The sequence below is a fragment of the Osmerus mordax genome, chromosome 8 (assembly GCF_038355195.1).
Source record: "Osmerus mordax isolate fOsmMor3 chromosome 8, fOsmMor3.pri, whole genome shotgun sequence".
Lineage (NCBI taxonomy): Eukaryota > Metazoa > Chordata > Actinopteri > Osmeriformes > Osmeridae > Osmerus > Osmerus mordax.
In genome coordinates, this window is record NC_090057.1 from 12198780 (window position 1) to 12218666 (window position 19887).

Here is a 19887-nt window from a genome sequence, read left to right on the forward strand (position 1 = left end):
AACACAGTTTGTTACTTCACAGTGTTCTGATTGCTTCCCTATGTTAAATGAGTTAACAAATACCCTAGAGGAGCCATTCGTCTGAGCCTCCTGTTAGTTGTTGAGGTTATCAAAGTGTAGTGCCTAGAAGGGGGCTTTTCAGTGTAGCACGTGTGCGTCGTTCACCACATCTGAAAGGAACTTGGTCGTTTTTTGGGAAGTGTTAAAGGTCGCGCAGACTTATTTCTCCAAGCCCATAAACATGCAGTTTGGCCCATCGCTACATACCCTTGTGCAAAGTCATCAGTTTAAGTTTTGTTTAGTTTTTTTTCTCTCAACTATCTTGCAACCACTGCTGCTTTTTACGAGGGCTGCGGCAGAAGTGTGTCCGTTATCGTTTCCTTCCTCAATTCACAATTCTAAATCCTCGTATTTTTCATGTGCATCGTTGCTCCCTCGCTTTAAAGACAACCAATTCAGGTAGCCAGGAGGACAACAACAACAACAACAACAAAGCATTCCTCATTTTGTCCTTTGCTTCCTTCACACGGTGGCGAAGAGCTTCTATGTTGTGCCCGCGCTTTATTAAAACCGCCTTTCTCTGCCCTGGCTCTTTTTGTTTTCACCACTCACCACCCATCCACCGTGGGGGGGGGCAGCATGAGTGAAATGTCAGCCTGTGCTGCTACCCCCTCTGCCTACGCCAAGGCCTTCACCACCTCCTCGGCCTCGGTCCGGCTGCGTCACCAGAAGGCCGTGTCCCTGTCGGCCTCGGGCCACACCTGCCGCCAAACGCTGCCGCCGGAGGGCGACTTCTTCCGGCCTAAGTAAGGGGGGGGGTTCTCCACGCTCTCCCCCCAGGGGGGCTTTCCCTGGGGGGTGGGGGGGGCTTTCGACGTGTCCTGCTCGTGTCTTAACCGCCTCGTGTCGTTTCCCCTTCCAGTCCATTCCTTCTCACCTCCCCATCTTAACGACGCTGCATCTGCTCGCTAAACGCTCCTGGTAACCTCACCCCCCCCCCAAACACTCCCACCCCCGTTGGGATCCGTCTACCCCCCCTCGCTCCGTCAGCTCCGCACTCTCCTCGAGGTCCCTACAGCAGTATGGGGTCACGTTTTGAGCCGACGTCTGTTTGACGAGGGGCGAGGTGTCGCTTGCACGATACTCCCTCTCCCCCACTAACCGACCCCTAATGTAGTTTGTTCAAGTAGTGCCGACTCTTACCGAGCCAAATCGTTCCCTAATGTAGCCAAAACGTAGACCCTCTCACCCACTGTGTTCCCGTGTCCTGAAAGAGTCAAATCTCAAATCACGTACACCTTCAACGAAGGTGTACGTGAGTAATTACAACAATAAAAAACACTTCGTCATTTGTAGTTGATTAGACAAACTAACCATAACCGAGCCTTGACATCAACAGTTTTTTTGAGGTAAGAGAAGTGTTTGTTTTGTTTGTGTGTTGACATTCTTTCGGTTATGTATATTAAATTACATCTTGGCGTCAACTTGGCTCCTGTTAACATCATATTGAAGTTTTTGTCATGTCATGTGGTTGCCGGTAACGCCATCATGTCGGAAGGCACAAACGAACCAGCAGCAAGACTATTTTCCGCAAGTGGAGTTTGTTTTCAAACGGTGAATCGTAAACCCCTCCCCCCCCTCCAGCACGTCGTCGACGGCCAGCCAGCGGAACCCGGGCGGGGCCTCCACCCACAGCATCAGCAGTGGAGCCACGCCCCCGGACCGGCTGCGCTTCCCCCGCGGCACGGCCAGCCGCAGCACCTTCCACGGGGGCCAGCTGAGGGAGCGCCGCACGGCCACCTACAACGGGCCCCCAGCCTCGCCCACGCTCTCCCACGACGCCACGCCGCTCTCGCAGTCCCGCAGCCGCGGCACCAGCAACCTGTTCACCAAGCTCACCTCCAAGCTCACGCGCAGGTAAGACCTTCCCCCAACCGCCACCTCCACCCTGCACCTGGCCGGATTACCTGGCGTCAGGGGGGTTTTAAGGATATTGTTTTTTTTCGATGGGACATGGGACTCGAACAGGGTCGGACTGGTCGTCGGGAGAGTCGGGAGATTTCCCGAACGGCTGGTCAAACAGCTGTGGCATAATGCAAAAAATATATATACATATAATAATAATAATACACGGTCGTGGGACAGTCTGCGTTTCAAAGTCCCGGGCCATTTTTCAGTCCCAGTCCAGACCTGGACTTGAATATTAGTTTTTACTATACCTTATCTTTTCTTTTTTTTTTATGATTATTAAGCATGTCCTTGTCATTTCATAACCATTAGACATACCATCAATCACCAATCCAATATTAACAGAGTTTATATGCAAATTCGGAGTGGAATAAGAGAGCTGGTCTGAAACAGAGATGGAGCTGCAACAATCTCCTTCAGAACCTTGTTTACCTACAGGCATTATAAATGTGTGTAGCCATAACTTAATTAATAGCCCTGTCTCGCCATAACCTATGTCGCAAGAATATCTCATTCTTGTTTGTAGTCCTCAATAATATATATCCATGTTTGCTCGTCTCCCTTGACAACCAAACCTAACCCGAAAAGCCGGACGACTCCAAATTATTATTATTTATTTTTTTTGGTTTGCATCCATCATTCTGTCAAGGCATATAAGTAGGTTTATTCAAGGCTCAGTAAGACTAGTGGGCCTAGTCTTTTATTATAAAGTTTTTATTAATCATAGTCCCAGGCATGTTACATTCACCTGATTAAAATAGGGTTGTGTTGGATTCGTCAGTTAGTGGTCACGAAGAGTTAACAGGCCCGAAATAAAAAAATCAACAAAAAAAAATCAATAAAAACAATAGTATAATAATAATAATAATAATAAATATATAATAATAATAATAACAAAGGCCGCAGTCTTTGCGGTAATCCGGAACACACAAGCCGCAGTTTTTTCGGAATCTCAAGCCGCGGTCTTGGGGGTATCTCGAGCCACAGTCTTTGTGGTTTCCCAATATAAATAAAAAAGTCAAAACAAGCTGCAGTCTTTGCGGGTAAATATGCACTTGTACAATGTAATATTGTAGTCTCTCCAGCCTGTGCTGTATGGTGTGTGTGTAGCTGTTCTTACACCTCAGCTGTACCCATGGGAGGCTACTAATAAATATAATCTGTCTACAATCTGCCAGTAACAGATGCTATCTCAGCAAGAGCTGACAGTCCAGTCTAAGTACTGTGTACATTTCAAACTCGGGCACTCTTCAGTTATCAAAATTGAAACTTGTAATTAAATATTAATCTTCACAAAGTGGAGCTGAAATCTTTCTTACCAGATATATCTCTCGTCACATTTTTTTGACTGGTTGTTATTGTTTTTCTTTTTGTAGAAACATGTCATTCAGGTTTTCCAAAAGGTAGGAGGACTTCTCGGCCTGGCTTGTCATGCAATTAATCTATACACTTAATCTATACACTTCACTATTGAGTCTTCAACTGTAATCAACTTGAACTGTTTTGTGGACAAACTTAAAATGACTGAAACAAAGCCGTCTGGGCCTCCTGAGCATTGAACAGAGTGCGTTTGAGCATGTCTTAAGACCTGTCACTTTTCTATCAGTCTTTGAATAAAGCAGAAGTCTGACTCTACTAATCAACCATGCATGGCTCTTTACTGAGCAGGCGTGTATGCAAACACTAATGTTTACTCCTAAGACATCAATCTGATCTTTTGTTTTGATTCAATGTTTGTTGTCTGTCTTGTAAAAGAGGTGGACATGGTCGAATATATTGATTTATTCAGAAGTGTTCTCCCTGAAAATGGCTATTATGGGGGTTTGAGTGAATTTGTATTTGTAAATCCTAATTTGTACAAAGCACCTAGTTGTTCCCTCCTCCAATCTCTTTTTCTTGATAGACTGGTGACTACAGCGGGTTTCCAACCCATTCACAATGCTTTGGTGAAACTACATTGAGATTTTAGTTCTGTTTAAATGAAGATGTCATCTCATTATTCGAAATCCTTCCAAATGTTGCAGACTGAAACACCCTCTGTTCAAACGCAGTACTGGGTAGGCCAGACACCGTTTCCCCTTTCCCCTATTTAGCAACGCAATGCCTTGATATGATCTCCTGTTTGACAGTGTGACACCTTCTTGGTTGTACAATTTAGGACACCGTTCTGGGCTCTAAATGTTGCCGCCGATCAAAGTGACGATTGAGAGGTGGGTCGTTGCAGGATGCTCAGGTACCACGACGACGACGACCGTAGCAAGTTCCTCCCCCTCAGATCTCTCGCTCTCCCCTCATGTCGGTATCCTCAAAGAAACAATCTCCTTGTCCCACAATTTGTTCCTGATCTCTCCCGACCTGCTAGCGTGTAGCACCGATACAATCCCACTGTACCCTTGACAATTTGTGGGTAGAGCTACTGGGAGACTTTGTTTGCGATCTTCTTGTTATATGCTAAAATGTTGCTATGTACCAGACTGCAAATTTAGTAGTATGATGCCTTGATCAATGGCATAATAATTGAACCATATCAGTGTTCCAAAGTTTCTTTGTGGCTAGTTATTTGGCTAGCTACTATTTTCTCCATGCAGGAATTAGGATAAGTTAGACCCTAAAGCAGGACACCAATATTGAATCGGTTGCAGTATGAAGGTTTTGTAAAAGATTTCACTGTGATGCATTAAGAAGTCTTCATGCTATTGATCATTGTTCTAAAGAGATGTTTTTAACAGCTAAGCAGAAGCGTAGCTATGCAGTGATTAACTGCTTTGTGTCCTGTAATCTCCTCGACTTCTGTGTAATTATATAGTCGGACAGGGGAATCTAATCAACAGCTTTCACATTGTCCAGCCCATCCTATCTACAGATGGTCCTTCTGTCTGAGCCTCAAACAACTTCCTGTCTCTTTCCCGCCTTTTCTTGTCTTTCACAGCACACCATCTCCAGCACTCCCTCCATCCGCATGACTGACACCTAGTTTTTGAATTGTGTTTGTTTTCAAATGCCGTTTGTTTGTCTGTTGATGTCTGTTTTCATCCTCTGTCTGTCCAGCAATGTGATTTATTCATTAGGAAGTATGAATTGACACCTTAATGTTATTCTTTGTAAGTTTGTAATTTTTTTCATTAGAGTGAAAAGATCTTTAAAAAGAATGTGGGTTCACAAAAAAAATTATGACATTGAATTGAACAATGAATACTTTAAGTATTGAGATACTGTAGTCGGGACCAGGGTACATTAAGGGGGCAGGGATTATTTAGATTATGACAACATAGTTGTACATTTCAACATGAAATTTCACTGTTCATTTCTCATTTCTGACACCCACTTTGTGCATGCCCCTTTCTGAAGCCAGCAACACAGGCATGTCTCTAGTGGGGGACCCATCCAGAAAGCACTATTTTCCCCTTCTCTTTTTAATTTGTTTTCCTGATATCATTTCCTCCCCCAGTGAGATGGAGTTTGCATCCTTTTTCCTCTCTGGAATGTACTGTAAGCTTGTGTTGTTTCTTTCTCCCCCCTCTCTTTATCTCTGTGCTCTCACGCATCCTCTCCTGTCAGAGGCACAGCTGAGTTTGAGAGAAACGGGAGATTGGAGGGATCAAGGTGAGATGGGATCCTCAGTTATTAGATATTCATCTGCATTTTTCTGTTTCTCTGTCCCACCCCATTCTTTTGTATTTTCTAACCCGCCACAAGCTGGGTGAGGACGTTGCCTGAGAAGGCTCAAACGAGGACCTGGAATTGATAGACTAAAAATTGAATTGTGTCTCTCAAATCATCACTTAATTGGATATTTGAAGGCTATAAATGAGCTTCTAGTTAATGAACAAGTTGACTGTTAGGTTTTGGCTGCTGAGCATCCTATTTGGCATCACAGCACTAAATGTTCTCACTCGTGTGCTCTGGACTAGATTAAGTTGCCTACTGGCGTTACAATGGCCCCAAAACAGCCTGGGCTGTATGCCAAGAGACACTGCTGACTTTATAAAGGGCTTCAATGTTGTTCCGTAGCCAGCACAATACCTATTTTCACCTGCACTGTTGCTTGACTGCCTATAGAGGGCAATGCTAGAACACTTATATTTCCCTTTTGGTCAATATTGACATCTAGAGGTGTAACTTGATAATGGCAAGGATGGGGTTTTTCACAAGTGACTTCAAGAAGCTTCCAAACCTATTGAAGAAACACTTTTTGTTGTTTGTTCTTTTTATTGAAAATATGTACATTCTTCATATTAGCAAACCTACCTTTGGTAAGCATATTCTTAAAAGTCTATCAGTTTTAATAAGTTGGATTGATAAGTTGGACTTGGACCTGTGTAGAAAGGTCCTCTATCTAAGGCTGCATGCAGGAATGCATGTGTGGGTCTGTCAGAAGACACAAACATGACAGTGCATCGTGCGTCCCAATGCGTCAATGGCTGCATGACTCTAAAACTCGCCTGCACGAGACTCGTTCCACCACAACCAATCAATCTTCCATCTCGACGTTGTCTGCTTGAAATGCCAACCACACAGCCCCGCCCCATCTACCCGCTCCCGAGACCTTCTGAACGCCCTCTTTTTCCTCTCCCCTTCTGAACAGTCGCCACGTTTCGGGAGACCAGAAGGACGACCAGCAGCAACAGCCGCCGCCGCCGCCGGCCCACCACAAAGACACCAAGCCGCGCTCGCTCCGCTTCACCTGGAGCATGAAGACCACGTCATCCATGGAGCCCGTGGACATGATGCGGGAGATCCGCAAGGTCCTGGACGCCAACAACTGCGACTACGAGCAGCGCGAGCGCTTCCTGCTGCTGTGCGTGCACGGCGACGGCCACGCCGAGAGCCTGGTCCAATGGGAGATGGAGGTGTGCAAGCTGCCCCGCCTCTCGCTCAACGGCGTGCGCTTCAAGCGCATCTCCGGCACGTCCATCGCCTTCAAGAACATCGCGTCCAAAATTGCCAATGAACTCAAGTTGTAGGGATACAGTAAGACTCTGTTAAGGGCGGGGGGGGGGGGGGGGGGGGGGGCGGAACGGAAACGGGACATGGAGTTTTTCTGACCAGTATCCAAAGTACTTTCACTGACAAAGTGATTGGAAATTGAGAAGTTTAACGTAACATCGGAATGTGCTGTACATTCGTAAACAATTTAAGTAGCAGATACACAACGGTTTGTCCTCCAATACACTGTTACAAAAAAAGTATGTATTGAACATGTTATGTATAGCTTAGGCAATAACTTCTGCATCTTTGGAGCATTATTATTATTATTATTGTTGATGATGCAAAAGTTGGTCTTGAGCAGTTGAGGGAGAGATGTTGGATGAAATGTCGATAGTAAATCTTATTTTTGATCTCATTTTGTTTCTGAATGCACTAATGCATTATTGCCTTTGAGGCTCCTGGAGATGTCCCCTAAAGTGGGAATTTATAAACTCTTGTTACACACAGTCTTGCACACACACACACACACAGTAGGGTAAGGACGTTTGTTGAAGTATTGGCCTCTAACAGTATACCCCCCAGATGGAGAAGTTATATACTTCTGCTACTTGCACAAACATGATGGTATTTTTTATCATTGTCAGAACGGTAAAGGGTTTGGCACTTTCTCCCCTTTACTAGGCAGCCTAGATACACAGACACAAAACAACCCATTGTTTATCCAGTGTTCATAAGTATGGTTAAAACTAGCTGGCCAAGGCTATATGGTGTCACACAGCCCAGAAAGCAAGGGCCAGAAGATGCCCATGCCTTGAGGACGCACTTCTGCAGACTCTCCAAAATTAGAGGGACTGCCGCAAAGTAACATGGGACTTTGAGTCATTTGTTAAAGACTTTACAGAAAATCAGGAAGATTTTCCTTCTTGGTATACGTATGAATATTTAGCTGATTTCCTTTGACACTGTTAGTGTTTTATTTTTATTATTGTTCTCCTGTGATGTCGCTGAAATGCCAAGTGTTACATGGTCCCTCCCACTGGGCCTTTGGGCGGAGTTATGTATAAATGGCACTTCTGGGACAGTTTTTCAAAAACAAACTTCAGTATTCACTCCCACACCCCTTCTAAGAACGTTGGCACTGTTTTGTTTTTTTGTTTGTTCATTCACCTTTTTTTTTTCCTCTAAATGTAAATAATGTACCTTAGTTTTGCAGCAGTTGCATATTGGTATACTTCCTTTTTTGTTTTGTTTTATAAGTCCAGGCTCTGAGCCGGGAGTTATGGAATTAATGTTAACACAGCATCGGGTAAGGTTAAACAGTGTCTCCATTAAAAACACCTAAAATGCAAGCAGGCCTCGTGTCTTTCTGATTTTGCAGTGCGTGATGGAGAAGCTCATGACACTGACACTAAGGAAATGTCGCAGGTATTAGACATTAGTACTTCAGTTTAAAATATTCCTAACACTGTGCACATCATTTCTTCATGAACATCAATGCACTTCAGGACTGGGCTTCAAATCCCAGTCAAAGGATGTATACTAAAAGTCCTGGGATGAAAACCAATTACTTTGTGTCCCAGAATATGAAGGGCTGACACTGCAAGCAGGTCATTATAATATGCAGGTGTACTAAATGCACAGGTTCTTCCCCTTTTGGTCCTGACTGGTAGGTACTAACACCCTAGCACAACAGTCATTTCACAACTCACTAGTTACATAACATACAGTATAGAATGTGCATAGTTGAGCACTAATGAATAAATGGGCCCTCATTTGACACCAGGTAACAGGTGAACCTTCTCTTTTGGCCCATGTGCTCTATTCCTGGTTTTTGATTTGCCATGAAATATGAAGGATTTTAAATCAGGTTGAACAGAGATTTGTCATGTACAAAAACAATATACATAAACCTCGGATGTCCACGACAATCACCCATTCATCCACTTGTATACAACAAACTGCTTTTTTTTTTTTACCTGGGCAGTTATACCCAACTTGTTTGTTCAGGCTACAATTATGGACGTTGTCATAGTAAATATATTGCAGCAGTATGTCAAAACCAGTGGTTTGTTTAGCTATGATAATGGCCCACACCCATTGCTCTGTTGACCATGTATTGTAGGGTTGATGGAACCAAAGGAATCAGTCCATGTAACTAAAAATAGTAACATTGGATTTATAGGCAATTGTAATGTTAATGCAATTGCAATGTACATAGTAGTTAATGTGCACTTATTTTGCCAACAAATGTAATAGGCCGATAAAAACAAACAAAAGTAGCAAAACACAAGTATCTTCCATGGGCCAAGAGACTTTATTTCAGGTGTTAAGATCCATCCTCGACATTTTTTTGCAACAAGACGGCTTTGAGATACAAAATCCTTCATCACACTTGATGGAAGACTCGTCTAACTTTAGTGCCACTAAACGCTTGGGCGGAGTGTATTTCCTGGATGTAATTACGATTATTGGTTTTCGGGGAGAGACACAGGACGGGGTGGGGGGGAGAAATACTGGTGAGGGTAAGGGGCGGGGCAAAGAGGTCAAAAGGTCAGCGAAAAAGCATTTCACTTCTGGTCGGGCATGATGTCGTCGAAGGACTGGCCGGCCTCCAGGCGTTTCTCCATGTCCACCAGAGTCTTGACTCCGTCCACCACCATTTGCACCAGCTCCACCTCGGAGAAGCCCAGGCGGTCAGCGTTGGAGATGTCGAAGACTCCGCCCACAGCTGCGGTGTCCACGCCGCCTGAGGGAGAGAGACAGATGATGTCAGTTTATGCATTCGATGGGGAAAAATATAAATGTATCTGCATCCATAACTTATTTCCTATCAAATTTTTATGACATAAAAAAAACATTGTTTACCACTGAAACAAAATCCAATTGCCAAAAATGCAGTACAGATCCTTCAGTGTGTAAAAACTGGGTCAAATGAGGCTTGATCTTTTAAAAGCTTCAAATCTTGCCCGCGAGGAACACTGTTCAACAAGATATTGAATATTCTGCCACATGCCGGACAGTGCCTGGACACATGACTAATCATTTTCCCTTGACAAGCCCAATGCCACAACGATTATGCCTTCACAAAGTGATGTCAATGAATTAGTTCTCTTTACTACCCCCCCCCCCCCCCCCCCCAAAAAAGAAAAGAAAAAAAGGTTAAATGTTCCTTTCTCTTTCTCCCCTCTCCCCCACACACACACTTTTAAACAAAGAAATACCTGTGCCGCGCTTCTGCAGCCTCAACCTCTTGAGGACCTCGCCAAACTTCTCGTGCTTGCTGAGGTTGGGCAGCTTGACGTGTACGCCGGCGCGCAGCCCGGTGCCCAGGTTGGAGGGGCAGGTGAGCACGTAGCCCAGGTGCTCGTTCCACATGAACTCATGGCCCTTGTCCTTGAACAGGCTCTCAATCTGGAGGAGAAATATGATGCAGTTGAATGTAGACAACATATCAAGACAAATTCATTCAAATGTATTTGAAACGGCACCAATCAGCAGACTACGACAAACTACATCATCCATGAACTGACTAATGGTCTGTAATTTAGCACTGAAGTCATTTCCCCCCCCTTAATCAGTATTCAAAGGAGTCTGCATAATTGAAACACCCACCTTTGTAAGGCCCGTGCAGAAGCGGTGGAAGACCTCCTTCATGTTGCCACCTTTCTGCATGGAGATGACACGCAGGTGGTCCTCCTCGTTGACCCAGACCAGGAAGGTCTTGTTGTCGTTGTGCCTGGACGAGAACACATTTGATTCGTCAGGAAGGCCTCAATCCATTTGAATCCAGACATTGTTATTTGCATTCTGTGGCGACTGAAACCAAAATATCTCTTAGTTTTATATAGCCACTCTGGTTTTCCTGTCATTCGACATTCATCTTCTGTTCGAGATTATAGGGTTAAGGTAACCTAACTACAGCAGTTACTGACGGGACATATTGTAATTTTAGTTCTAATTCCCAGCCCAAAAAACACCTACAACATGAAGATATTAAGCACATAAAAGATGTATGTGTACATGAGTTTTGATCATGGTGCTTGTACTGACGAAGAATATGAGATCTGCAAATGACCATCAAAACATGGTTGTTAATGTTCGGGATCGTTTACATTTAAAGTCAAGCAATGTTTCCAAGGCCACTGCCCATGAACATCAGGATTTTTGCACTGTTGATTAACCCCCCCCCTCCGTCTCACTAGCCACCTGAGCACTACATATCCCATCTATCCCTGGGAGGGTACTCACCAGATGCCCCTGCCATCGGGCCAGTCACGGCCCATACCAGATGCCAGCAGCAGGGGGGAAACGGGCTTGTCGAACAGGAAGTGATCATCGATCAACTGTTGCTGCTCGTCGTCTGTCATGTTCTTCAGGGCGTAGTACTTGCCTTGAAGGTCCCCATCAAGTGAGTCTAAACCTACACAAGAAACAAGGAATTAGTTCTGTCCATGTACAAGGTGTTGAGTAGTTGACAAAACTCAATACCCCAGATTTGTAGACAATAGCAGATTATGTGGTGTCACGATTCCCATGGAAACCCATTGTCGAAAATGTAAAACTGAGGTAATTATACCGGTACATATCAAATAGCAGACCATCAATTTGCTGTTCTCCCCAATACTGACAGGGGGCAGCATCTGCACACAAAAGGATCTAAGCTCCAACAAGGCATCGAAGGAGACCGAGCTACGCACTTTCGATGGACATGGTCTCGATGGCCCGTCGCTCCCCGCGGCTGCAGTGTGGGGGGAGGCAGAAGCCACGGACGCTCCTGCCGGTGCGCACTCTGGAGCTCAGGACGTAGTTGGGATCCAGGTCATCACCACCCTGCCCAAACACAGGCATTAGCATGTAGCATCGATGCTAACAGATGTGGGGTTTTCATGGGAAAGTACACACGATCTGTATCTTCTATTCTGTATTGTGTATACGGCATATTGTACAGTGTTGTGTAACAGATGTGTAAATTGTGATGTGCAAGTTAGAATTTAGGGTAATTGTTATACTGCCATGTTGCCTTGAACTTCACCCACTCTTGCACGTGTATATAAATGGTTGTGACAATAAAAGGATTTGATTCAATCCATGTTGGGGTATTGAAATGGTTATTGACTAATGACATGACTAATCTTGTGCCGAATTCCTTTTTTGAAAACAAACTATACCCCTTCAGACAATTTCTTTCCCCGAGGTCACATTTTCACGCTTTGAGAACATCATGTACTCTGCAGTACCGCATATTGGAAGGTTGTAGCATGCCAGGCTCATGCATGCATGCGGGCCCACCCTACCTGGAGATTGTCTGGGTTCAGGTCCGTCTTGTGTTTGTCTGAGGGCTTGTATCCGCCATGACGGTCCTCGATGATGGGGTCCAGCAGCTCCTGGAAGACCTCGTACGTCTCCTCATCTCCAGCCACACAGCCCACTGTCATGATGAAGGGGTGGCCTGGAGGAGGGAGAAAGCACACATGGGGTCAGTTTCCCCTTGGCAGACTCCAGACTGGGAGGTCAGTGTAGCACTCACCTTCCCCCATCCATTTTGTGATAATTTCTCACGGATTTAAACTATAATGCGATACAATATTAGAGATGTACATTTTGTGAAATGCAATTTCCTGTGATACCTTGGCCTGGCCATTTAAAATTGCCCAGTTTCGGATAAATGTTTAATTTCCTGTTGCTTCAGGTCTACGGTAAAGACCTAGGCAATGTTGGTTATGCCCGCTTAGGATTACATAACATGATTGAGCTTGTAATCTCTTTTTGGAATCTTGAACTTTGTGGCACAGTGAATGTCTCTCAAGGTCATTCAAAATCCTCTGAATGCCCTTATTGGAGCTTTGGGGTTTACATTTACTAAAAAACATTGAAGGGCAAGCTGAAGGAGCCTAGTAATGAGGCCCTAGACCGTATTTCAACCCACTGCTGAGCAGTAATGGTTACGTTCTCAGCCATAGTTAGTAAGCTTGGCCTTTTACAGTAAATGTCAATATACTGCATTTAATTGGGTCAATTAATATATTGGCAAGCCTAATGCAAGACACTCATGTGTGCATGTGTGGTGAGCGCGCGCATGTACGCACGCACGTGTGTGAGGGTGGAAGGGGGGCTCTTGGCAAGGTCACGTTGCAACGGGAAAGATCTCACCCGTGATTGGCATTGCAACATGGAAGCTTTTCTCGAAATTACTCAGGGGCAGGCAGCGCAGTACAATGCAGTCGACTTGGCCGACATAAGAAGCTTTGCTTATTTACCTGGGTTATCAACCCCAGTTTGAATAACATCATCCAAGGTAAATCCACTTGGAGTTTCTTTCTCCCGCAGGTTGGCGTACATCTCCGGAGTCAGCACCTTAGCCATGTGGTTATTATGCTTGCTGAGGTCGGGGTACTCCTGCTCCGAAGAATAGTTCATCTTCAGCTTGTTGTGCGTGTTACCGAAAGGCATGATTGCGCTCACCTGCACACAGACGAAACAATGGGATATCAATGACAGTCGTTCAAACGTGACCGAAATCCATAGCCGTAGGATATAAAGTTGACTGAAGACATATGATGCAATTGTCAAGATAAGATCCTATTTCTGATTCGAGTCGCACAGAATTGTTCCCAATTTATTAGATTCTCAGGATGTGCCCAATCCTTAAGGTACAGCCTATAGCAGCATCATTGCCTACTGCCAATTATTTAAATAAAAACGAATACGATGGAATGTGATTCTATATGCAAGTCTATACTTACAGCAATGCAGTGCGTAATGCATCGTAGCTTAGACATTTGTTTCAAAGCTTGCAAAGGCGTAATGCGCAGCACGATAATACCAAGACCTTGCAGATGGGAGACTGCAAGGTCGTTGACGATGCAAGTCATGTCGACTGCGATACATCTCGTCAAATACATTTCGACCCAAATGTATTTGGTTTTTAAACGTCAAATAAATGGGACCATTCACTTTCTATTGGAAATAGACCAGGTCAATTAGTCAAATCTATAATTCCCCATCCCCTGAACGTGCATATTGACATTAAATATGGAGAGTTCTTTGTTCGTCTGAAATAACCGAAACCTTTCCAATCTTCCTAAATTGATCATACAGTTGACACAAGTATTGACGCAATATTCGACGCACTATTGTAATGCCACCAGCAATATGCATTGTGAGTGAAAATTAGTGGGTTTCAATCCCGTAAGAACTACTCCTACCTTATGATGCTTTTCTTTGGGAAAGAAACAAAAATCCTTTCTTTCGACCAGGAACAAACACACCAACGCTAATACTGGTGTCCAGAATTAAGCTGCTTTGCTAGGTTTTTATACGCCAGACAAGCTCTCATTTGATTGGTTACTATTTAGAGTCCATTCATTCTATTGGAGAGGACATAACGCAATTGCATATAGCGACAGTACCGCAATTTAACAGCAGACCTCACAGGTCACATGGTCCTTTCCTTGACAGTTCTCAAGTGATTGACAGCAGAAGGAAAGAATTGAATGCTACATCATTTGTTTACACAACTACACGAACATGTTAATATGATTACGGGTAGACCTATATACTTAAATAGAGTGTTTAAGTAGTTACACGTAATCCTACGTTTAGAGGTCTTGGTCTTAATAGACATAATATGCAGGCCATTAATAAAAACGGTATTCATTTTTGGTCATTACATTGAGTTTAATATTTAATATTAATTATTTTCACTTTACATACATGTTACCAAGCTGTCCAATTAAAATGTCAGTAGGTACTCAGTAAAATACCTTCATTGATTAATAGCCTAGTTTTATAGTGATTGTGTGTATGGGTGTGTGTAAGGCTGGACCCAGCATAGCCTAGTCAAAGTGTGAATGCCAAATGCTAAAACTGTCCGCACAAGTCTTTCCATCAATATCACATCCTGAGTGAGTTAGGTGTGTGTCGTCGCTTGGTGACACAAAGGAAACCAGTTGGATGGCAATGTGAAGAAGAGAAGGTCCCTATTTCAAATCAAAGGTTAATCGGCTTTCCTGTGATTTCGAAAGGTGTCTTGTGCATTCGAATGCTGAGAGTGTCTGTCTGTGTTCCTGTCTGGGATCATTTGCATGGATCTTGGCACGGCTGCTGCGCTGCTGGTCGGTATTGTGTGAGAGGTGGGGGAGGGGCCACCACCAGTGACAGTGCACTTTCCTCTGCAGATCTGAATTATTCATCAGTGATAGAAGTGTGTGTGTGTGCGTGTGCATGGGATGGTTTTGTGGGTATAATGTGTGTGTATGTGATGTGTGTGTCTGTATACTGTATGCTAATGGGATGTGGGGTGTGGGTATAGGCAGGGGGCAGGGAGTTCAGATAGATAATGCCAGCAAAGAGGGAAGCGTTGCCACCTCTCTGTGGCACACACACACACACACACACTCCATCACGCACCCCGCCTCAATCTGACCGCACACCCTTGTCCCAAATTCTGCAGACTACCACAGCCCCAATCCGCTGTGAGCTTCTTCTCCCACTGCCCCATGCCGACTGCCCTCCAGCACAATCGCCCCCATCGGGTCGGACTCTCGAGTAACACCCCGGTTCTGTTTTACACACCGCAGTGTTGCCCCTTCCTCTCGCCCTGACAGTGGAGGACTGGATTGGACACTCAGAGCCAAAATGGTTGCCTGTCCCCTCTGTGCTAGACCAAGCAGTTGAAGATAGAGGACAGGGGATTGAAGCACAGCACTGCAGTAGCCGCATGCCGAGGAGGATGGCACCTGTTCAAAGTGTGTATCGATCACGCAAAAGGTTCCTCGCATCCATCTTTGTAGGAGTATAGAGTGAATTTAGTGTGAAGTCAAAATATATAGTAACTACAATTTGTCATGCCTTCTGGAAAAGTTGCCGTGTGTCTGATCATCCGTGCATTTTTAGAATGTAATTGATGCAACCCGAGAACACTGCTGCTTTCCTGAAGCCAGATGCTGCACGGTGACTTGGATTCTGTCAACGTCGATAAATCACCGCCATTTTCAAGCTTGGCTTCCTTGCCGGTGGAAGGAGGGGAAGGGAAACTGGGTACAGCACTGTCTTACTGCAGTCTGGTCAGAGGTGACAGGGAAATGTCCGAGTCGGCTGCACTTTGTGTAACTCGGGCCAGAGGCGACCTTGGCCGCCCATCTTTGTCAGACGAACACGTTGTTGTGAATATTCATGAGGGGGCGGGATCGGAAGACACATTGGGGAGAGAGCCAGGGGAGGAAGGCGACAAAGGCTCAGCCGGCACACTGTAATAAAGAGAGAATTGCAAATGCCAAGCGTCACTTGAGTCAGTCATTTAGAGCGCAAAGGAGGAAACAGCTCTTCAAATGGCTCTTTCAGTGTCTGAAGGAAATGATATGTTACATAGTCTCTGATGATTGTGGGGAGCTGAATTTGCCAAAAGAGTGACTGTTGCATCGGTTGGTGCGAATGACATGACAAGAAATGGAGTTTCAAAAAAAGTGCTTAATTCTCTAGGCTTTGAGTTCAGTCAGGAGTCCGGAAAGTTCTTGTGTATTCATCTATGTCAAGGTCGCTCTCGGGATATTGCCTCTGAGAGTACTACAGTACTTGACATGAATAACCTGGCTCTCCCATCACTGAGGACACCTGTGTATCTGCAGGACACAGGTATCAGCCCCTACATGCGCACTCCCCTCACACACAATCCTAACCTCCACAATGCTAATCACAGTCTCTCTCCATCCCGCCGGGGTACGACATTTAATTAAACGCATTCCGTGCTCGCAGTCATGTTTGTCGGCACAACGATGTGCCAAAGCAACCCCGGGGGAATGGCTACCACTCTCACACATTGAGAGCAGAAACACTGTCTCTTGCTCTGTGTGAAATATTGTGGCAAAATAAAGTACGGAGCCTAAGGTCGGAACAAGAGGAACAAACGAGGAAACAAGTCCTCTGTTTACATTTACATTTAGCAGACGCTCTTATCCAGAGCGACTTACAGTAAGTACAGGGACATTCTCCCCGAGGCAAGTAGGGTGAAGTGCCTTGCCCAAGGACACAACGTCATTTTGGCACATCCTGAATCGAACCAACAACCTTCTGATTAATAGCCCGACTCCCTAACCGCTTAGCCATCTGACCCCATCTTGCAAAGGGACACTCCTGTTCCTGCCAATTCCCCGGAAGACGCCAGTTTCATTTGGATGATTGATCCCCTTTCATGTTCGATTGTCTCAGCAGGCTTCATCCAGGCTTGTGAAGACGAGGAGGATTGGGCGCCAGTATACAGCCAATCCTAAGGCTGATGTGTGCGAGATGAATACCCTCACCGCTCACCTGCCACACTGTGGGGTGTAGGACACGATGTGCGATCCAGGGAGGTTGTTATCACCTGTTACGGCGGTCATCATGCCCTAGTGCCTCTCAAACAACACACATGACAGTTAGCCTTGGTCTCACTGTGTTATCGGTTGGTAACAATGATAGTAGATAAAAATGTTGTTCGTCTCGTTCCAGGTGTGTCTCAAGATTCAGCTCACCTTGCAATTTCAAGACTCTGTTTTGACTCTCTAAAGGTTTTGGGTTGATATTTGAAAATTGATTATTTTCTTTGGGTTACATCGCAGAGTACAGCACCCTTTCGGTGGCAAACGATTTTGAAGGTGATCATGCATTGCGATGCCTAATCCTCAAGGTCACTGTCTTGGACTGTCTACCTTCTTGAATAACTCTGGTAGTTTTCCGTCCACCTCGACTGGCAAGCCACTGCCAGTTCATTAGAGGTCTTGGTGTTTTCCAACCCGCTTTGTCAACACATCAGACTTCATTATTACTTTGTCCATTGAAAAGCACAATAACCTCTCAGCAACATGACCATCTTGCTGATCGGGATTGGATCAGCTAAGGGCCAGACAGGGATCCAAGCCAATGGTAACCATCCGTGTCCTTGTGGGCGGCCCCATGCTGGAGTTCATGGCAGGAAAAAGCCAGGCAAGGCGCCAGGCTTTAGGCCAAGGTCTCTATATTATTGATGTAGATATGCCTCTAGCAGTACAGCTTGACAGGCCTTATAATTAGAAGGTGACTTCGAAAGTCAGGCTCGGGCTGAGGAGTGGAAAAATGGGCCAAGTGGTTGCTGGACTTACTTGAAGTATCAACCAAGGATTTTCCCAATGATGGGTCATGACTTGATCTTTCTTTTACAGTTGACAGTAAGTACAAGTACAGGCATCCAATGCATGATAATCCTTCACTGCAAGTTGTGATTGCCCTCAGAAGGGCATTGCTGTAGTATAGCCATCCTCATTTTCCTTCCCAAAATGCTATCTTGGAAAGCTAATAAAAGTCAAAGTAAACAACACAAATTTGAACTGCTGGCCAACGTCACAGACAATTCTGACTTTCCATTTCTTCCACCGCACTATTCATTCAATGCTGCGTCGTCCTGCATTTTTAAACAGTGGCGTAAATTTAGGTCAGCGGTGCATTTTTGAAGACCTCAATTATCTTGAATAATGAATTCAGCCCCCTTCCTCCATCCCTCACTCTCTCAGCAAAAGGGAAAAGCCGGCATTGCATAGCGAGTGGTGATGGTTGAGACAGGCTTGGAAGCCTTTGTCCTCAGGATGGTTGTTGGAGCAGAGTAACGAATGAGAGGCAGGTTCAGCATATGGCAGCCTAATCAAGCCGCACTGTTTGCTCGCGTTTGGAACCCGCGTGTGTGCTTTCGTGTGTGTGTGTTTGTGCACGTGTGTGTGCTTTGCGTGTGTGTCTTTGGGCACGTGTGTGTGCTTTCGTGCCCGGCAAAGGCTTCGTTTGGGACTGTGTGGGTTACAGCGGCGAGCTCGCCTGTTTGTATTCGATGAATGTCTGACCTTGAGCAACAGAACAAGGGTTGTTTTTGAGCCTATGGGAGAAGCTGGATGAGAATGGAGATGAGTCAGCAGCGAGGATGAAGAACTCGTACTGCTTCTAATCAACACAGCGACTCGGAGGGTATCAGGTTCTCACCCACCTCCCCTTGTCACATTCTCCTTCCCCCATCCCCCACACAATCTGCTCCAGTTTGATCAGTGAGCAGGTGTGTTTAAGGTGGCCCGGGCGACAATAGGAGACATCGAGTAACGTCTTTGCCCACTTCCAATGCCGATACCGAAGTTCCCCCTTAAATGTAAGTCGACGGCTTCATCGAAGGAGTCACTGTGTACATCTGAGCAAAGCCGTGTATTATGCACGGATTACGTAATCCATCTCGCCCCACTGTGACAAAGACTTGGCTTTTAGCTCGTGTCAGAAAGACTCGGCTAATGCAGATCGGTCCTTCACATCCCTTAGCTCCCTATGAGGGGTATTAGCTTTAGCGGTAGCATTAGAACATCATCACTCTGGACTGCTGGAATGTACTCTTGGCTGTGACAGCCCAGAGCAGAAACCTCTGCAGGGGAAGTGAAAGAGCAGTCGGTGGACACACACAGATTTCCCGTTGCGTAACCCGCTCGCTCTCTCCCCCTCGCGCACACAAACACACACGCTATGGCCTGCCGCAGGGCTCAGCGGGGGAGGGGAGGGGGGAAGGCATGACGATGGCAGCGGATTTGATTGGAGCGCTATTACGGGGAGTGCGAGGTCATTCTGTCCGCTGGCTCTAACCTCGATCGCGCGCGGTGAGGTGAGGGATCCGCTCTCTGTAAATCGTGCCACCTTTTAAACCTGTCGTCTGGATCCCTACGCTCCTGTGTTTGCATTTGTGTGTGTCCGTGTGTGTGTGTGTGTGTCCGTGCGTGTGAATGTCCCTCTGCACGCATTCGTTCCAGTGTGTGTCGATGTGAACGTGTGTGCACAGTCCACTGTGTGTGTGCGCGTGTGTGAGTAAATGGGAATCAGGTGGCTGAGCGGTGAGGGAGTCGGACAAGTAATCCGAAGGTTGCCAGTTCGATTCCCGGTCATGTCAACTGACGTTGTGTCCTTGGGCAAGGCACTTCACCCTACTTGCCTCGGGGGAATGTCCCTGTACTTACTGTA

The 19887-nt window shown here is 45.6% G+C and overlaps 2 protein-coding genes across 2 annotated transcripts in view; one reads left to right on the forward strand and one right to left on the reverse strand.

Moving 5' to 3' along the window:
• Positions 1 to 6944, forward strand: part of LOC136947459 (MAP/microtubule affinity-regulating kinase 3-like) — a gene marked incomplete in the record, with an annotated part of 29654 nt that extends 22710 nt beyond the window's left edge. Inside the window, 5 exon segments of the mRNA XM_067241547.1 lie at positions 639 to 806; positions 1645 to 1917; positions 3345 to 3371; positions 5527 to 5571; positions 6554 to 6944. Coding sequence (XP_067097648.1) covers positions 639 to 806; positions 1645 to 1917; positions 3345 to 3371; positions 5527 to 5571; positions 6554 to 6932 — 892 coding nt within the window.
• A 2248-nt stretch (positions 6945 to 9192) lies between these two features.
• Positions 9193 to 14239, reverse strand: LOC136947352 (creatine kinase B-type). The gene is made up of 8 exons (XM_067241382.1): positions 14103 to 14239; positions 13155 to 13359; positions 12192 to 12346; positions 11595 to 11727; positions 11146 to 11317; positions 10510 to 10633; positions 10119 to 10308; positions 9193 to 9643 (listed from the first exon to the last, which is right to left on the reverse strand). The coding sequence occupies exons 2-8, from the start codon at positions 13345 to 13347 to the stop codon at positions 9465 to 9467; spliced, it is 1146 nt and encodes a 381-aa protein (XP_067097483.1). The 5' UTR covers positions 13348 to 13359; positions 14103 to 14239; the 3' UTR covers positions 9193 to 9464.
• Between the last annotated feature and the right edge of the window lie 5648 nt (positions 14240 to 19887).

Excerpts from the sequence above, each read along its gene's own strand:
- LOC136947352 (XM_067241382.1), bottom strand. The coding sequence starts at position 13,347 with ATGCCTTTCGGTAACACGCACAACAAGCTGAAGATGAACTATTCTTCG. Across the intron at positions 11,728-12,191 it reads TGAACCCAGACAATCTCCAG|GGTGGTGATGACCTGGATCC; the intron begins GTAGGGTGGGCC and ends GTGTTTGGGCAG. Across the intron at positions 10,634-11,145 it reads CCCGATGGCAGGGGCATCTG|GCACAACGACAACAAGACCT; the intron begins GTGAGTACCCTC and ends GTTCTCGTCCAG.